General features: G+C 40.9%; 1 protein-coding gene across 3 annotated transcripts in view; it reads left to right on the top strand.

Annotated features, from left to right (window-relative positions):
• The window catches only part of DAW1 (dynein assembly factor with WD repeats 1), a 63,835-nt gene that overhangs the window by 10,574 nt on the left and 33,148 nt on the right, over positions 1–20,113 (top strand). For all 3 annotated transcript variants that reach the window (XM_053904153.1, XM_053904152.1, XM_019445691.2), the window contains exons 2-6: positions 791–863; positions 4,520–4,664; positions 6,335–6,393; positions 12,868–12,990; positions 16,953–17,052. In XM_053904153.1, the coding sequence (XP_053760128.1) occupies positions 791–863; positions 4,520–4,664; positions 6,335–6,393; positions 12,868–12,990; positions 16,953–17,052 (500 nt within the window). The remainder of the gene's footprint in view (positions 1–790; positions 864–4,519; positions 4,665–6,334; positions 6,394–12,867; positions 12,991–16,952; positions 17,053–20,113) is intronic.

Below are 20,113 nucleotides of genomic sequence, written 5' to 3'. Positions count from 1 at the left end.
GAGAACTGGGGCGGCCCCGGGCTTCCACTGAGGGAATCAGACTGCCTAAGGGGCCCCAGCTGTGGAGCAGGGCTTAGGGCTCCCCATGAGTTTGTTTGTTTGACTTCCTTCTCCTGGTCCTCTGGCCACAGAGAACAAGCTTTGCTGCGGCTTGGTTTTTGTTGGCTGTGCTCTTTGGTGGTTCCGGGCAGCAGGTCAAGCTCCTCTCCAGTTGAGGGACACGTGGGAGACAAAAAGAAAACCCAGGAGACTCACCATGCTGTCATTCCTCAAGTCCCGAGGCCTCTGGCCGGTCCACCTTCTACCCAGCTTGTGATTATTTTAGCATCGCCTGTTGAAGACTTTCAAGGGTATGTAGCTGTATTTAGAGGGAGGACTAGGGAAAAGCAAGTTCACTCAGACATCACTGCATTATGTTTTATGCCGAGAAATTTTCATTTTTTAATGTTTATTTACTTTTGAAAGAGAGAGAGAGAGAGAGAGAGACAGAGCCTGAGTGGAGGAGGGGCAGAGAGAGAGGGAGACACCAAATCCGAAGCAGGTTCCAGGCTCCGAGCTGTCAGCACAGAGCCCGACACGGGGCTCGAACCCACGAACTGGGAGATCATGACCTGAGCCGAAATCAAGAGTCGGACACTGAACCGACTGAGCCACCCAGGCGCCCCGGATGCCGAGAAGTTTTACAAACTAAAAAAATAGAGATGAAAAAAAGGTTACGGCAAAGTAGACTAACTTCTGACATTGGCGTGTCATCCCCAGTGTCTTATACCACGTTTGTTTATTTTTACAGGAATTATGTTGGAATATGAAACGAGTGGAGAACTGAAGACCAAATGCATCGATTTGCTCAACCTCAGTCCCAGGTAAACCCGCCGTGTGGTGCAGCCTGGGTTTCCGAGCCAGATTTGTTATTGACAAACGCTGGCGCAGGGCGGGGTGTGGAAGGGCTGCGTGGACTCACCGTGCAGTGCTCAACACATGTTCTGCGGTGTATTATTTCCTGCTTGCTTCAGTGAGACCTGCAGGAGTGCCTTGCTGGGTGAGGACGAGGTGGGAAAAGGATCGTCCGTCTGCCCTTTGTTTTTCTTCCTAAATACACCTGTTGTTGTTTTTAATCTTTTAGGTTAGAGCAGTTTTAGAAAGCTGTGAAGACAGGAGCTCCCCCACGCCCCATGCCCCGCATCCCAGACTCTTAACTTCGTAGATTTGTGTGGTGCGTTGGTCAGAATTAATGAACCGGTACTCACACATTATTACTAACGAAAGACCATATCTTATTCAATTTTACTTGTGTTTTGTTGTTGTTGTTGTAGTTGTTGTGGTGGTTTTGTTTTTTGCGTAATTAGCTTTTTCTCGTCCAAGATCCCACGTTACATTTCATTGTCAAGTCTCCTCAGGCTTGTGGTGGTGGTGACAGACTCTCAGATTTTGCTTCTTCTTGATGACCATTTAACATTTTTGAGGAATGCTGGTGATTGGAATTTTAAGAATAGTACTGAGCCTGTTATTTCCCTGGTAGACAAACATCTCACGGGGCTGACTGTATTCCGCTCCCCTCATTAATTGTCATGGGGCAGAAGTAGGAGGACCCCATCTTTGTCTCCAAAGCTTGTTATGCGCCCAGAGGAAATCCTCTTGTGAGGGCATATTGCCCAGAATTCATTCCCTTTAGGAAATCCTGTGCAAAACTAAGAAAAAAAAAAATCATCCTCTGCAAAACTCCACTTCAAGAGACAGGATCAGATCAGTGATTATCCTGTGGGAGCCCAGGCTCAGATAAGGTGAAGATATTTTGAGTGGAAGAAAATTGTAGAGCGAAACAAAAATGCCACGATATGTGTTTCAGAGTTGTGGGCCAGCGAAATAAGTGACTTTCCACTGTGACTGACCTGCTTTGCCATGATTAGTGGAGCGGGGACAGACACGGGCAGCGAAGAGGACCTCTCACAGAACCACAGTTAGATAGTAGACGAGCTGCTCTTCAGTTTGAAACCTCTCTCATGGCCACGGCCACTTGAGCGGTCTGGAGTCTGTGGTGAGGACCGGTCGTGGCTCGGATGGTGACGGCCCAGGTAGAGTTCATTGGCACCGCCAGGTGACCCCACAGAGAAGGCGGTCAACTGTTTGCTTTTTAATCAAAGAAGAAATGGTGGCAAAGATAAGGCATCGAATGTCATCCACAACAATCATTGCTCTATCTATTTTTCGGGGAAGACAAAGTCTCAGATCAAGTCACGATTTTCGGTTCTTTTGGTAACTGGCACATATCACTGGTAAGTGTGATTCCGCCAGCATGCTGAAAGTTCCTTTGTTAGACATTCATTTATTTAGTCTGTAACGATGTTTTGTGCACCACCTCCATGCAAAGCTCTAGGTTAGGTTCTGTAAGAGGTTCTAAAGATATTAATCTTAATCCCTACCTCAACGAATTTATTGTCTAGCTTACTAGAGAAACGACTTGTATAAAACATGAGTGGCACAGATAAATGTCTATATGAGAAAATATCTTGCAGATAGAGATTCAGAAAAACACAGATTTTGTATTTAAAAAACTGTAGATCCTTGGGGCGCCTGGGTGGCTCAGTTGGTTAAGTGCCCGACTCTTGATTTCGACTCAGGCCATGATCTTAGGGTTGGTGAGATCGAGCCCCGCATCAGGCTCTGCACTGACAGTGGGGAGCCTGCTTGAGATTCTCTCTCTTCTTCTCTCTCTGCCCCTCCTCCATTCTCAAAATAAATAAAATCAACATTAAAAAGAAGCGTAGATCCTGGGGATGCTGTAGTCATCCTATGTAGTGAATAAATGTCTCAAAGTAAAAAAGAGAAAGGATGGATCTTATTTCTAGTTCTGCTCAAGAATCTGAGTGAATTCTGCATATAAAAACATTTGCATGACATGGGGCACACTCGGGTTACTGTATCAGAATTAGAATTAGAATTCCACAGGGTTGGGATGGACAGATTAAATATCTGGTTAATTTAGACCTTGCTGGGAAATCTGTTTTGCTTTACAACATTTGTTGGAAACCTTTGCAAGAGGCATTATTATCTTTCTAATTCTTACGAAAGTATAACTCCTTTGACAACAGACTCTGGAAATTCATCCAACTCATCAGTGTAAACTGTCTCTGATTCATTCCTGTTCTAAATATTCACTCCTATTCCGATAGATTGTATTTCTTGAGAGCCGAGATGATATCTTTTACACTCCCAGGGCCCAATCGTAGTAGGGACTCAGTAAATGTAGGTGGGATGAATCGTCTTCTAACTCAGTCCCTTACACAAGACTGGAGCTCAGGAGATGTTTATTTACAAAGACCAAGGCCTGCTTATCAGAGTTTGCATTTCTGGGCAGTAGAGGCTGAGACGGAGGCAGGTGGGTGAGAGGTTTATTGGGAAGTGACATCTGTGACAGACGGGATAGAACAAGGCTCTGCACGAGGAGCCATCAGCCACGATGATGCAGAGGTGATAACATTTTCTGCCAAGCCCACGAGGGAGCTCCAGAGTAAAGCTCATCGGCGAGAGTCGCTTGCGGGGCAGAAATGGCCAGGCTGACCTTGGGCTCAGCCCTGGGCTCGGGGCCGCTGGGGAAGAGCATGCCTCGGACTCCGATGCTGAGGTGGATCCCGAAGGTGCGGCCGCTGGAGACTGTCAGCTACCTAAACACCTGCCCCCCAGCGGGGCCCTGAGTCCTTTCTTGAAGGGAGGGAACTGGACAGTACATCTTCGAGACATGTTCGTGACATGTTTTGCAGAATGACCCCATTTTGGATGCTTTGTGGCTTATAGACGCTATTCTTTGTCTTGAACAATTATTATTCTGGGCTGGCAAAATTTACCAGAATCGCTAAAGGTTATTTGAATACGGAGGGAAACCTCGAATCTGCACATCCCCAACAGTTCTTTTTTAAGAAAATGATGTTGTAGCCCGTAAGAATTATTAATGATAATCATCATCATTCTTTGAATGTTCATTTTTTGGTTCGCTACTTGCTGTTTCCCTAAAAAAAGTATTTCAAACTTAACCTTTTTCAAATCTCAGTTTCTTCATCACCAAAGTAATTATGATAAAAGCGTTATATTAGAGGATTGTTGTAAGATTAAACAAGAAAGCATATGGAAGGCACAAAGTATAGTCGTATCAGGAACATTCTGTATATGTTCATGAAAGAGACAAAGGAAGCAGGAAAAAAGTAAAGAGAAAGAGCTCAGTCTGCACTTGACCTTCTTAGGTAAGCAAATCAATATCCTTGCTCCCCTTTCCATGGGGAAGTCACAATTAATGAGGAATCATTGTGAAGAACCCAAGCCACTTTCAGGCAGACTTGATTTCTTTATTGATTTGTATTCCACCACCCCCCCCCCCCCCCCCAGAAATCTCTTAGTAAAGCTGATGGTGTTTTTACATTTTATAAATGTGCTTCATAAATGCAATGTCATTCTTCATGGGTTGCGTGTGTGTGTGTGTGCAAATTTTGGTGTAGAAAATAGTAACTTGTGTGTGTGGGAATTTCAGTACTGACGTCAACGCCTTAGTAGAGGAGATACAGAAAGCGGAGCCGGTAATCACAGCTTCACGATCAGACCAAGTAAAGCTTTTACTACGGAGATTACAAGACAAACTCAGGCAGCACAGCAACCACCAATTCTATCTTTTTAAGGTAATGCATGTTTTAAAATGACCAAATAGAAGAACTTCAAAGAAGTGGTTGACATCCGATCAATCTGAGATAAAATGCAGATTATATTTTCTCTTTCCCTTGGTGTCTCATATATATTTGCTAAGACTAAGTCTCAGCAAGTCTTTATTTACTGACTGAATGAAACTGAAACGTGTTTCTCAAGAGAAGTTAAAAAAAGATTTGTAGTAAGTTTAGCTATTCTTTACGATGTTCCATTTAAAGGATGACCATTAAGGTAGCTTCAAGTTATTGAATAATTGAAGTTTCTTTTCAGTTGGAGTAATATTAAGTTCTGTTTCATGGAATATCAATACTTACTATTTTCTGCTTCCATGTGAACTAAACTATATTTCAGGAAATTATTTATTGATACGGCTTATATAATAATTTTAATGCAATGTAAATGTGCCTATTTTTCTCTGTAGTTTTCTCGATGATTAAATTTAAAGTATAACAAATGTAGTCAATTACTCAGGAATAGCTTTTAGTTTTTCTTAATTATTTAACAATATTTAATAGTTTATTCTAATATTGCTTCATATCACACTGGTTTTCTTTTTATGATTTAAATGAATTTTGAAGAAATGCCATTGTTATCAGGACGCCTGGGTGGCTCAGTCGGGTGAGCATCCGATTTATGCTCAGGTCATGATCTCACAGTTCGTGAGTTCGAGCCCCGGGTCGGGCTTTTTGCTGTCAGCTCAGGGCTTGGAGCCTGCTTTGGATTCTGTGTCTCCTGCTCTCTTTGCCCCTCCCTTGCTCGCTGTTTCTCTGTCTCTATCTCTCAAAAAGAAATAAACATTAAAAGATTAAAAAGGAAATGTTATTATTATCTATATTTGTGGCATATTCTGTCTCATAAAAAAATTACATCTTTTGTAGTCATCCCTTTAATGTATTATTGAAAGATGAGGAAGTTATTCTTGTAATATTTATTTTTCCAGCAGGTGGCACTATTTAACTTCAAATATCAGCTCTATAACTACAGTGACCTTGTAATTTATCTTCCAATGGGAACATTTTTGATAGTGAAAGCAGACACTATTGATAATCATGCCCCCGCAGCAGACGTAACTGGGACTGTCCCAGCCTAGCCAATCACTCCATCTGTAAACAGACTATCCAATTTATGTATGTTCGTTTGATAAATATTAAGGTATCCACTCTGTGCTTGACAGTGTAGGAATTGAAAGATAAATGAAATAAGAGGCATCCTGACTCTAGAGGAGCGTTAGGATTCCAGAAGTATTAATTAATTGTAAAATCTGCATTTGAAACGTATTTAGTGTATTTCCTCTATATGCTTTTTATGCCTATGGACAAAATCATGTGCAGTATTTAAAAGACAATATTATAAATTAATGCTATTTGGTATCTTATTTAATAGCAGTAATTTATCTTAAAAGCCATTTCATGGAAAACACAGATCCAATATTGTTTTTGTAATTATGTTAACTACCAAATGTTTTATTGGTCTTAATGGTAGGAGATACAATGTAGTTTTTTCTCGTCTGCTCAGATAGTGAATATTGTCCACTTATTATGTATAATTAAGATAAACTTGAATATCTTCCTTGGTTTGAAATTAAAATTAATGATTTAAACTTTTTTTTTGAGTTTAAAACAAATGCTGTTTTCTTTCATTGAAGGTTCTCAGAGCACATATACTGCCATTGACTAATGTTGCACTTAATAAATCGGGGTCTTGGTAAGTTTCTGTTATTTATTTAAAACTAAAATTTTAAAAATTTTAAATGAAAAAATTATTTATTTATTTTCTTGCACCCAAAGTCGAAAAGTTGCTTTTATTTTATTTAATTTTTAATTTTTAATTTTATTTGAATCCAAGTTAGTTAACATATAGTGCAATAATGATTTTAGGAGTAGAGGTTAGTGATTTATTACTTACATATAACACCCAGTGCTCATCCCAACAAGCGTCCTCCTTAGCCCCCTCACCCATTTAGTCCATCTCCCCCAACACCCCTCCAGCAACCCTCAGTTTCTTCTCTGTATTTGAGAGTCTCTTATGGTTTGCCTCCTTCTGTTTTTATCTTGGTTTTCCTTCCCTTCCCCTATGTTCATCTGTTTTGTTTCTTACATTCCACATATGAGTGAGATCATACGATATGTATCTTTCTCTTATCTTTCTCTGACTTTTTTCACTTAGCATAATACACTCTAGTTCCATCCACATTGTTGCAAATGGCAAGATTTCATTCTTGTTGATCTGTAATATTCCATTGTATATATAAACCACATCTTCTTTATCCATTCATCAGTCAGTGGACATTTGGGTGCTTTCCATAATTTGGCTATTGTTGATAGCGCTGCTCTAAACATTGGGGTGCATGTGCCCCTTTGAATCAACATTTTTGTATCCTTTGAATAAATACCTAGTAGTGCAATTGCTGGGTCACAGGGTAGTTCCTTTATTAATTTTTTGAGATAAAAAATATTAAAAAAATTATTAGACTTTATTATTTATAGTGGTTTTAGGTTTACAGCAAAATTGAGCAGAGGGTACAGAGATTTGCCACATACGTCTGGCCCCCACACACCCTCAGCTTCTTTCACTGGCATCTTCCCACAAGGATTGTGCATTTCCTACATTTGATGGGCCTACATTGACAAACACATCATTATCACTCAAACTTCATAGTTTACATTAGGGGTTGCACTTGCTTTCTTTCATTCTATGGGTTGACAAATGTTTAATGACAGATCTCTACCATTAAGGCATCACACAGAGCAGTTTCTCTGCCCTAAGAATCCTCTGTGCTCCATCTATTTATTTCTATATATTCCTTCCTTCCTTCCTTCCTTCCTTCCTTCCTTCCTTCTTTCCTTCCTTCTCCCTCCCTCCCTCTCTCCCTCCTTCCCTCCCTCCCTCCTTCCGTCCCTTCCTCCTTCCCTACCTCCCCCCCTCCCTTCTTGTCTCTATTCTAGAGAGAGAGCAAGTGATCAGGGGAGAGGGGCAGAGAGAGGGAGAGAGAATCCCAAGCAGGTTCTGCCCTGCCAGGACAAAGCTGGGTTCGGGGCTTGATCCCATGACCCTGGGATCATTACCGAGCTGAAATCAAGAGGCAGACACTCAACCAACTGAGTCACCCAGGTGCCCCTCTATATTTCCCTTTCTATTCTTCATTTCTAATTTTCAACAACCAAGGATAAAATTTTTTTTAAATAAAATTGTATATATATTTAAGGCATACCACATGATTTGACGTACATACACATAGTGAAATAATTGTTGCAGTCAAGCTAGTTAACATATTATCTCCTCACAGTTACCACTTTTTGTGTGTGTGAAGAAAGCACTTGAAATCTATTCTTTTAGTGTATTTCCAGTATTCAAGCCAGAATTATTATTTTATTTTATTTTTTATTTATTTATGTTGTAATTTACATTCAAGTTAGTTAGCACATAGTACAATAATGATTTCAGGAGTAGAAGACAATGATTCATCCCCTACGTATAACACCCAGTGCTAATCCCAACAACTGTCTTCCTTGATGCCCCTTGCCCATTTAGCCCATCCCCCCACCCACAACCCCTCCAGCAACCCTCAGTTTGTCCTCTATATTTAAGAGTCTCTTGTGTTTTGTCCCCTCCCTGTTTTTATATTGTTTTTGCTTCACTTCTCTTATGTTCATCTGTTTTGTATCTTAAATTTTACATATGAGTGAAGTCATATGATATTTGTCTTTCTCTTACTAATTTTGCTGAGCATAATACACTCTAGTTCCATCCATGTTGTTGCACATGGCAAGATTTCATTCTTTTTGATTGCCAAGTAACATTCCATTGTGTGTGTGTGTGCGTGTGTGTGTGTGTGTGTATACATACACACACACACACACACACGCACACACACACACACACACATATATATGGCACATCTTTATCCACTCATCTGTTGATGGACATTTGGGCTCTTTCCATACTTTGGCTATGTACTCCTATGAACAGTGGGGTGCACGTGCCCCTTTGAAACAGCACGTCTGTGTCCTTTGGATAAATATTCAGCAGAGAAATTGCAGGGTCATAGGGTAATTCTATTTTTAATTTTTTGAGGAACCTCCATACTGTTTTCCAGAGTGGATGCACCAGTTTGTATTCCCACCAGCATTCCTCTTTTTCCACATCCTCAACATCTGTCATTGCCTGAGTTAAATTTAGCCATTCTGACAGGTGTGAGGTGGTATCTTATTGTGGTTTTGATTTCTATTTCTCTGATGATGAGTGATGTTGAGCATTTTTTCATGTGTTGGTTGACCATCTGGATGTCTTCTCTGGTGAAGTGTCTATTCATGTCTTTTGCCCATTTCTTCACTGGCTTACTTGTTTTTTGGGGGTTGAGTTTGATAAGTTCTTTATAGATTTTGAATACTAACCCTTTATCTGATGTCATTTGCAAATATCTTCTCTCATTCTGTTGGTTGCCTTTTAGTTTTGCTGATTGTTTCCTTTGCTGTGCAGAAGCTTTTTATTTTGATGAGGTCCCAGTAGCTCATTTTTGCTTTTGTTTCCCTTGCCTCCGGAGAGGTGTTGAGTAAGAAGTTGCTGCGGGCAATATCAAAGAGGTTTTGCCTGCTTTGTCTTCGAGGATTTTGATGGCTTCCTGGCTTACATTGAGGTCTTTAATCCATTTTGAGTTTATTTTTGTGTATGGTGTAAGAAAGTGGTCCAGGTTCATTCTTCTGCATGTCGCTGTCCAGTTTTCCCAGCACCACTTGCTGAAGAGACTGTCTTTATTCCATTGGATATTGTTTCCTGCTTTGTCAAAGATTAGTTGGCCATTCGTTTGTGGGTCCATTTCTGGGTTCTCTATTCTGTTCCATTAATCTGTGTGTCAGTTTTTGTGCCAGTACCATACTGTCTTGATGATAACAGCTTTGTAATTCATCTTGAAGTCCGGAATTATGATGTCTCCAGTTTTGTTTTTCTTTTTCAGGATTGCTTTGGAAATTCAGGATCTTTTCTGGTTCCATACAAATTTTAGGATTGTTTGTTCCTGTGAAGAATGTTGGTGTTATTTTGATATGGATTGCATTGAATATGTAGATTGCTTTGGATAGTATCGACATTTTAACAATATTTGTTCTTCTAATTCTTGAGCATGGAATATTTTTCCTTTTTTTTTGTTTTGGTATCTTGTTCAATTTCTTTCATGAGCTTTCTATAGTTTTAAGTGTATAGACTTTTAACCTCTTTGGTTAGATTTATTCCTAGGTATTTTATGGTTTTTGGTGCAATTGTAAATGGGATCAATTCCTTGATTTCTCTTTCTGCTGCTTCATTATTGGTGTATAGAAATGCAACTAATTTCTGTGCACTAATTTTATATCTTGTGACTTTGTTGAATTCATGGATCAGTTCTAGCTCAGGCCAATATTATTAACTATAGTGATTATGCCTGTGCATTACATCTCTAGATTTATTCATCCTACATAACTGCAAATTTATGCTCTTTAACCAATGTCTCCCCATTTCTCCCACTCCCCGGTCCTTGGTAACTACTGTTCTACTGTCTGCTTCTATGAATTTGACTTTTTTTTAGATTCCACCTGTGTGTGAGATCAGACAATACTTGTTTTTCTGTGTCTGGCTTATTTCACTTAGCATAATGCCCTCCAAGTTCGTCCATGTTTTTGCAAGTGGCAGAGTTTCTTTCTTTCTCATGGCTAAAGAGTATGACATTCATTCCCTGATGGATATTTGTTGTTTCAGTGTTTTGGCTATTGTGAACAGCGCTGCAAAGAACATGGCAGTGCAGATACATCTATGGGACCCTGATTTCTTTTTTTTTTTTAACGTTTATTTATTTTTGAGACAGAGAGAGACAGAGCATGAACGGGGGAGGAGCAGAGAGAGAGGGAGACACAGAATCTGAAACAGGCTCCAGGCTCTGAGCCGTCAGCACAGAGCCCAACGCGGGGCTCGAACTCACGGACCGCGAGATCATGACCTGAGCCGAAGTCGGACGCTCAACCGACCGAGGCACCCAGGCGCCCCTGATTTCATTTTTTTTATATACACCCAGAAGTGAGATTGTGGGATCATACGGTAGTTTTATTTTTAATTTTTTGGGGGACCCACCATCCTATATTCCATCACGACTGTGCCAGTTTACATCCCTGAAAAGCTAAGAGGAAGTGTCTGGAGAAGAGTCAAAGGTACTCTGCCTTGTCAACCCTTTTGTTTGGTTGAGTTTCCTTGTCAGAATTTATCATGTATCTGTTTACCTTTTATCGTTACCACTTGACACTCAGACTGTTTTTTTTTAATTTTATTTATTAATTTACTTCTTGATTTAATTTATTTGTTTCAATTAATTTATTCAAATTTAAGTTAGCATACAGTGCAGTATTGGTTTCGAGAGTAGAACTCAATGATGCATCACTTCTGTATAACACCCAGTGCTCATCACAAGTGCCCTGCTTAATGCCCATCACTCACTTAGCGAACCCTAACCCTAACCCTACCCCTAACCCTACCCCACCTCCCTTCCTCCATCCACTCTCAGTTTGTTCTCTGTATTTAAGAGTCTCTTAGGGTTTACTTCCCTCTGTTTTTATCTTACTGTTCCTTCTCTTCCCTTATGTTCATCTGTTGTGTTTCCTAAATTCGACATATGAGGGAAATCATCTGATACTTGTCTTTCTCTGACTGACTTTTTTTCACTTAGTATAATATACTCTGGTTCCATCCACATTGTCGCAAATGGCCAGATTTCATTCTTTTTTATTGCAGACCAGCTTTTTACTTCTGTGCACTTTTTTTTTCTGTGTTGGGGAAGTAGCTTTCCTAATGGAATATTTAAGGAATAACTAAGATAGTATTTTTAACTTTAAAATATTAGAGGTCAAGGGGTGCATAGGTGACTCAGTTGTTTCAGTGTGGTCAACTCTTGATTTTGGCTCGTCATCTCAGGGTCGTGAGATCGAGCCCTTCATTGGGCTCCATGCTGAACATGGAGCCTGCTTGAGATTCTCCCTCTCTCTCTCTCTCTCCCCCCCCCCCAACTTGCATGTGCTCTTTCTCTCTAAAATAAAAAACTACATATGAGAGGCCAACGTACAAATTATTCCTGTAGAAGAATGGTCATGTAAGAGGATTGCTAATCTTCAGTAAATATTCACTGACACTTACTAGTTTGCCAGTCACGTTCCAGGTCCTGGGGATGATGGCAGTAAACCAGATGGGTAGAAGAAAGACTAGCAAAGAGGTGAATGTGCCTGCTCAGGGTGTGCTTTGGGGTCAAGTTGAGGTCCCAGAGACAGCCAGTGCTGTTGGTCTTGTGGGCCATGAGCAAAAGTTTGAATTTTCCTCTAGATTGTTAGGAAGCCATTGGAGGGAAGTTAAAACAAAAACAAAAACCTCCAGTTTTGGTGTGGAAGATAGACTCATAAGGAGTAAGGACCATGTGTGAGCCAAGATCTATTAGAAGATGGTTTCATTGTTTAGGCAAGAGACGGAGGCAATGGAACCTGGTGAAATGCAGCCACACTAGGGGTGTATTTTGAGATTGGGCTCACAGAATTTACTAATAGATTGTGTGTGGTATATGAGGGGATTAGAGGAACCAAAGATGATGCTAAGATTTTATGGGCTGACCAATGGGAAGAACGATACTGTTTATTGAGATATGTTAGAATTTCAGAAAATGTTGCTGATTAATATTATTTAGTTCATAATTATTTATAAGAATGATTATTGGCAGGATTACTCTTAATTTGATTTAGTGGCTCCTTTTTGGTTTAGGGATAAAATTAAAAAAGTTCCTAATAAAAGGATGTAGCTATTGTTCCCAATTTAATGGTTCTCCATACACGATTTCATTTTGTAAAAAGCAAGATAGGGGCACCTGGGTGGCTCAGTCTTGGTTAAGCATCCGACTTCAGCTCAGGTCGTGATCTCATGGTTTGTGAGTTCGAGCCCCGCCTTGGGCTCTGTGCTGACAGCTCAGAGCCTGGAGCCTGCTTCGGGTTCTGTGTCTCCCTCTCTCTCTGCCCCTCCCCTGCTCATGCTCTGTTGCTCTCTCTCTCAAAAATAAAGAAAGATTAAAAAAAAGAAGAGCAAGATAAATGGGGTTATAATCTTGTAGGTAAAAAAACGAGGTCTTTATTAACACGCTGCTGTTGTCACTTTGTGATCTATTTGTCTCCCGCGTGTTAGCTTTATTACAGGAAGCTATGATCGGACGTGTAAACTTTGGGATACTGCATCTGGAGAGGAGCTTCATACCCTGGAGGGCCACCGGAATGTGGTTTATGCCATAGCATTCAACAATCCGTATGGGTAAACAGACATTCAGTCATTCACTTCTTCCTCATTAATGCATTAAATCCTTTATTTTCTCTCCATTTATTCATGTCTTCCTCTGTTTTTTGGGGGGTGAAAAGAAAAAGAGAACTAAAATTTCCAAGTGCCTGGATGTGTGCTTTGAAAGCTTTTTAAATACCCCTTTCGGTGCTTAAAGGAGTTTGGGGATAGGTCTTCTTTTTCTCACATAAAGTATATAAAGTTCAAGGACCTTTCTCAAAATCACGGGGTAGTTAAGAGGCGAGCTGAAGTCCCAAGTTCAAGCAGGGCTGAGTCCTGTCCCCTGGGAGTTCTCTGACAGGCACTTATGTCCTATTGATGTTTAGAGCACTGGCTTCTGGAGAATGTGACATACCCCCAGAGCATGGTTTACCTTGTTCAGAAGTTAATTTACAGTCTTAGCTGAAAAAAAAAAAAAATGGATCCAGTAGCATTCTAGATAACAGCACAAGATATAATAGCATTTAAAAAAAATTTTTTTTAACGTTTATTTATTTTTGAGACAGAGAGAGACAGAGCATGAACGGGGGAGGGTCAGAGAGAGGGAGACACAGAATCCGAAACAGGCTCCAGGCTCTGAGCTGTCAGCACAGAGCCCGACGCGGGGCTTGAACTCACGGACCATGAGATCATGACCTGAGCCGAAGTCAGACGCTTAACCGACCAAGCCACCCAGGCGCCCCTATAATAGCATTTTTAAACCAGCCTCTAGTTAACTGATTCAACAGATGAACCAATGTTCTCTCTAGCTCTCCTTCTGCATGACGTACTGCTGGTACCCAAGGCTCCCTGGATATTTGCAGAAACGGGGCCATCCACTGGTGTGCTCAGCTTTTCTTCCCATCGGTTAGGTCTAAGTCTACCATGAGTTACTTGTATTTGTCCATAAATCTGCTTATGTTTGTTGTGGTTTCAACTTTAATGATCGAATTGAATTAAATAGTGCTTAAACTAATGAAATATGCATGTGAAAAGAAAGCTGTTATTTTTTCGTGAAAACGTAGCTAAGGTAAATCTTTGAAAAATTGCTAGTGAGTGAAGTTGTAGGTGAGGTCAGTGTAAACATTAGAAAATGCATGGAAACATTTCGAACTATCTTTGTACTCAGATGGTCCTACAAGTGTGTCTAAATTCTCAAATTGGAACTTGTAGAGGTCGGATATGATTTCTGTAAGGCAGATAATGAGCTCCAGGTAGCCAAAGAAAAAGCCTTTGCCTTGCGTATTTGAGTAAAAGTTTTTAATGTGTGTCTTTTTTCATGACTGACCACTGTGACTTTTTCCATTCACTAAGCTGTCTCAGTAAATATGTCTCTTTTATGATAGTGGTATGATGACTAGAACACAACAGTAAATGGCTTGAAAGTTAGAAGAGAGAGGCCAGTGGGATTTCTCTTGGTGGAGGTTGTGAGGATGATGTGTAGCTCCAGCAGAAGCTTGGAGGTGGAAAATAAAGGAGGCGGGAGGGCACCCTGGGGGAGGGCACCCTGCAGCTCCACGGCCTAGGTGGGGCTTTGCCCGGCTCCCCCAGTGCCCCTGGCTCTCTAGTGGATGTTTCCTGGTGAGAATCAGAAGTGGGTGAGGTCAGAGCGTTCTGCGTAGTTTGAACTCTGTTCTGGACGACTGAGTTGTCATGAAGGCTTTGTGTACAGAGGAGGGACGCAATGCAAGTGCCATTTTGGGAGGGCTGTTCTGGCAGAGAGAAGGGGTCGGAGGGTTTGGATTGGGATGAAACAGGAGGCAAGGAATTTAATTAGGAGGCAGATAAAAAGATACATTCATGGGATGATGAGAACAGTCTAGGGTAGTGGCAGGGGTGATAAAGGGAATCCTATCAAAATCTGATCCACTTAAAGTAGAAATTTTATACCATATATGTTAAAAACTTGATATGTAGGTTGCTAATGTCATTATATCTTTCTAAGATGTAACACAGTTTAAATCATATCAATTGTGATGGCACAATCAAACTTAATTGGTACATTAAAATGATTAAGTATTCCAATTACATTACCCAAAACTTAACTTTGATGTATGCAGTTTTGCATTGTAGAGAATGATAGTTTTTATAATGCCTTATTGCACCAACCTGTGGGAGAGAGATTTAATTGACATTATAAATGATAATGCTTTACCTCTACTATAATTCCTACTTTACTTGCAGTGTTATTTAAAGGACTTTAACAGTATGTTCTGCATGATATAATATAATATCCTATAATATTATACTTACAAGACAGGATATTTTTGCATATCTATCTTAGAACAAAGTTTTGGGGGGATAGAGAGGGGAGGAACTCTTCATCTTTTGGCCTTTCTATTGGATTCTACCAAGACCCCCTGACAAAAAACTCGCTTGTCCAATTACATAGTCTGATGATTTATGTATGGATTAAAGCAACCTTTTTCACAGCACTTTGGGGCACTGGGGTTTCAGCAGAGTGAGTTCAAGATTCAAGATCGCCACCAAAGAATGAGACGGTGTGTGTGTGTGTGTGTGTGTGTGTGTGTGTGTGTGAGAGAGAGAGAGAGAGAGACAGAGACAGAGACAGAGAGACAGAGAGACAGAAAGACAGAGATAGAGATAGAAGAACCAGGTTAGTTCTTACATGTTTTATACATTGGGTCAGAAGTAAGCTTTGATTCTATAAAGTAATTCTCAAAACTATGAAATCAGTGTTATCTTTTATAATGTAGTGGTGAATGGGTGTAGAGAGCAGTGTGTGATCCAACAGGAACTGAGAGAGAAACAGCAGCAACTTGAGACAATATGTCTGAGGGGGAGGAGGGCTGGAAAGTGGAGGGAAGAAGCCGACAAAGAGCACACAGTGCTCTCAGCGTATCTGAACAGAAGTTGGACATCAGCAGCTGATGAGAAACGCTCAGACCATATGGGGGGGGGGGTTAGTGCAGACTTTGGGTTGACAACCAGCCTTGAGTGTTAGGAAGCTCGAGTTGGGTGGGTGGGTGTTCTCCAGAACAGTCTGTCCCTGGAGCATGGAGCATGGACAGAAAGGACCTGACTCCTTTAGTATCAGAGACCACAGAAATACTTATGTGGGTGGCCTGAGAGCGAAGGAGAGATACAGGGCATTAATGTTAGTTTGGATAAAATATAAATCCTATGACTGTGCCAAGCACATAGAATTTGCCTTAAGATATATATTTGGACCCAATAAGGGTCTTGAACAATGAGCTTGCAGTATAACCGGTGACCCCGTTGGGTGAAGCATTTTAATTAGTTGCTATAAAAGACAGGGATCAATGGTAAAGGAAAAGGTTTAGTTCCATGGTCAAAGGTTAAGCGGGCCAACCTACTCTTATCTGTCTGGTGTCGATAGTAACCCTGCTCTGCAGTGTACATGGAAAGCCTCTTGTTTGAAAGGGACTGAGGTCTCACCATATTTCCTCCGAAAACCGTCTTCCTTCACCAAAGAGCTGACAATGGGAATATTAGCAATATTATTTTCCCAAGGAGACACTAAATTCTCAAAAACTCATCTAGCCATGTGGTTCATTGGATTTATACCTTTTCATTTTTCTTCCTTTAAATTCAATGTTATCCTTGTCAGTAGATCTAATAGAATTTTTCCGTTTCCTGCCTCTCATACATTTTTAATTTCCATTTGGTAGGAGTTTTCTAAACTAAAAAATTTACCATATTCATTGTGCTAGTTTAAAAACTGATTGTAATCCCAAACATAAATTTATACTTTCAATGTAAAACATTTTAAATTAAATGCATAATCTTATATTATTGAAAAATTAGACCTTAAAATTTTTATCCACCGAAACAAACATAAGATTGTTTGTTGTTTTAAAAACGAGGTAAATTTCTGAGTAGATACAGACCTACGTATTAATGTCTTGTCTTAATTCAGTGTCTCATATAGTGTGTTTGAATTTGTTTTCAAAATCTACATTTGTTTTAAATTTTAGTGACAAAATTGCCACTGGATCCTTTGATAAGACTTGTAAGCTATGGAGTGTAGAAACGGGAAAATGTTACCATACCTTTAGAGGTCATACAGCAGAAATAGTGAGTATATTTATTTTGTTATATTTTTTATGTTCTTGTTTTCCTTCTCCTTCTTCTTCTTCTTCTTCTTCTTCTTCTTCTTCTTCTTCTTCGCTTTTCTCTTTCTCTCTTTTTTAATAGACTTTATTTTTTACAGGAGTTTTATATTCACAACAAGACTGAGTGGAAGGTACAGAGATTTCCCATATATTCCCTCCCGTCCCCCCAAAACCAAGCATGTCCCTTTATGAACATCCCCCACCAAAATGGTACCTTTGTTACAATTGATGGACCTATGTCAACACATCATTACTATTTCTTTTTAGGAGTCCATTATATAAAAGTGGTGGCTCTACCTTCATGATTAATTTTATAATTCTATCCAGTATTTTTAGTTTACATTTATTTCATATGGTGACATTTATGTAAATTACAAGCTATTCGAGTGTTTATATATTAAAGATGTCGTTCAATAACCTGCATCCTGCATTGACCAATTAGATGTGTAATATGATAAACATTTAAGTGCAATATCCAACCTGACTTCTTCTTTTTCATTGACTTGCTTTTGAAGGATTGACTTGATGGGAGTTGATAAAATTCTTAACATAGCTTTTAAAGTACCTTTTTAAAAAATATATATAATATATATATATATTATATATATATTATATATATATATAATATCACGGGATATATTTAGGCTGATTGTTTCCCAGATATCGTTAGAATTCAAATTTGCATAAATAGTTTGATACTCTAAATAGCTTTCACTATTGGGAGGCCTTGACCTTGGCCAATTCCGTGTTACAGCTTATAACAATTAGTGAGATAATTGGCACCCTATGGAACAAATGATAGCTTTTAAAAATAAACAAGCTGCTTATTTTAGGAGTAAAATTTATTTATATTTATCCTTCAAACTCATGGTGTACTCATCCAATAAGGGCTCATGCTATGTTTAATACTTTGCTAGACACTGGGGGATAATGCAGCGAAAAACTATAACCGACTCGTTAATTGCACTCAGTGCGCACAAAGCGCTGTCCTAAGCCCTTCACATATATTAGCTTAGTTGCATCTCATAACAACCCTAAGGGCTAGATATTTCCCCCTTTTACAGTCCAAGATGCTGAGGCATAGAGTACGTAATTTACCCAAAGTTATAAAAAAGACATAATCCTCATTCTCACACTCCCTTGGAACTTTGAAAAAGTTTTTTTTTTAATATGTGGTTCCTAGGAAAACATTGATTTTTTCATAGTCAACAACATTAATCCAATAAATATTTACTAAATATTGGCTGCGTGTCGAGCCCTGACCTACGTGTTTGGCATGCCAAATAGAATCACACATAGATCTTGTCCTGCAGGGATTTTGTACTTTAGTAGAGGGAGTAGAGGCACCAACAAATAAGTTCAAAGATGCTTTGTGGGTGTGCTAGAAGTTCGTGGGGAGTTTAGTGTGGTCACAGAGGGGAGCACCCAGTAGGGGGGTGCTGAGGAGAGACTTTGCACGTGTACTCAGGACGAGGAAGCAGCACGCCCAGAGGAGGTGTGCAACGGTGGTGGGTGCTTTTGAACTCGGGTGACTCTGTGTGGCCAGAGCAGCGCCTCCCAGCCTCACCCTGGGGTGATATACACGGAATATGCCAACGTGGCCATGCAACGCACGGAGGGGAGCTGCCTTCTGCCCATGGGCAGGGGTGCTGGCTGAGGACCCCTTGTGCTGCCCAGCTGCCTGGATTCGAGGCACCTTATCTTGGCACCTGCAACCCATTCAGAGCCACATCGCATGGTGAGCATGATCGAAGTGGCCCGTAGTTTTGATTCCTATGCTATACTAAGGAATTAGGGCTTCATCCTGTGGATGGTGCCGTGCTGTTGGGACTCTTAAGCTGGGGGATCGCGTGGTCACTTTGAGTCTTTGGGAAGATCATTCTTTTGGCAGTGTGCAGCATGATGGGAAGTAGGGGCCGGTCGGGCATCTTGTTTCCAAGCAGAAATGACAGAGGCGTAGGTGGTGGAGGAGTAGGACTGGGTCAGCAAGTAGGTGTGAGACCTGAAGGAAAAAAGGGCCCCTCGAGAGATTCCCTGATTTCAGACAATGGCAGTACCGTTCACCAATTCTCTATACAGAAGGAAAAGCAGCTCTGTGTTCATATGACCCACGTGTCTTAGACTGATTGGTCCAAGCTGCCCGCGTGGTGTCCATCGGAGGCCCCTTGGGCCTGAATTGAGTGGCAAAGTCTGGGCAGGAGACACGGATATGTGGGTGAGTCAGTGGTATTAGGGTGGCAGCACTTCCACTGAGGAAGTGAAATTTCTGAAAGGAAAAGGGTCAGTACGGGGAGAAGTGCGATGGCATCTTGAGCAGATGGGGAAGAGAAGAACCCTCCGAAAGATACAAAAAACAGATAGGAAGCAAAAGAAGAAAAGCAGAGCAGGGTCATGGCTGCCAAGAGGGAAGAAAATATGGAGAAGAAAGGGGTCAACACTGCAGATGTCAAGGAGGTTAAGTGGGATGACCGACAGAGCCATTGGATGGGCCCTTTAACCAAAGTGGTTCCAGCAGAGTTGAAGAGTGGGGGATGGGCAGTCAGGGATTTGGTGGTGAAAGGGAAAAAGTAGTCGGCACATAGAGTCAAGGGAGGGTTTGTTTTTATGTGGGAAAAGCTCAAGCATGTTTCTAGGCCACTAGGAGGGATCTAGTCCAGAAGGAGGGAAAAATCAGTGGGCACGTGGCTCCTAGGTATGTGGGCAAGAGGGTGTCTCAGAAGGGTGAAGGGATCCCTCTGCACCTGAGACGGATGGAAGGGAGGAGAGGCCCAGGTGAGGAAGTCCCCCCCTCCCCATAGATGAGTTTTCTCAGGGAAATAGTAGGAGGCCAGGCTATCTGTGGAGGAGGGGTGAAACAGACCGGGGACAAGAGTGGGGAAAGGGACAACGTACTGAGGCAGAGGCACGTTCACGACGGGAAGGGTGCTGAGCACACAGCTGAGGACAGAAGGCACGAACGAGCAACGCCATAACCTGCTGTGCAGTTTTCTGAAGCTGAGTGGTGACGGAGGGCAAGCGAGTGA

Source organism: Panthera pardus, unplaced genomic scaffold (assembly GCF_024362965.1).
Source record: "Panthera pardus isolate Hobbes unplaced genomic scaffold, ASM2436296v1 HiC_scaffold_10, whole genome shotgun sequence".
Lineage (NCBI taxonomy): Eukaryota > Metazoa > Chordata > Mammalia > Carnivora > Felidae > Panthera > Panthera pardus.
This window is presented reverse-complemented; position numbering and strand designations above follow the sequence as displayed.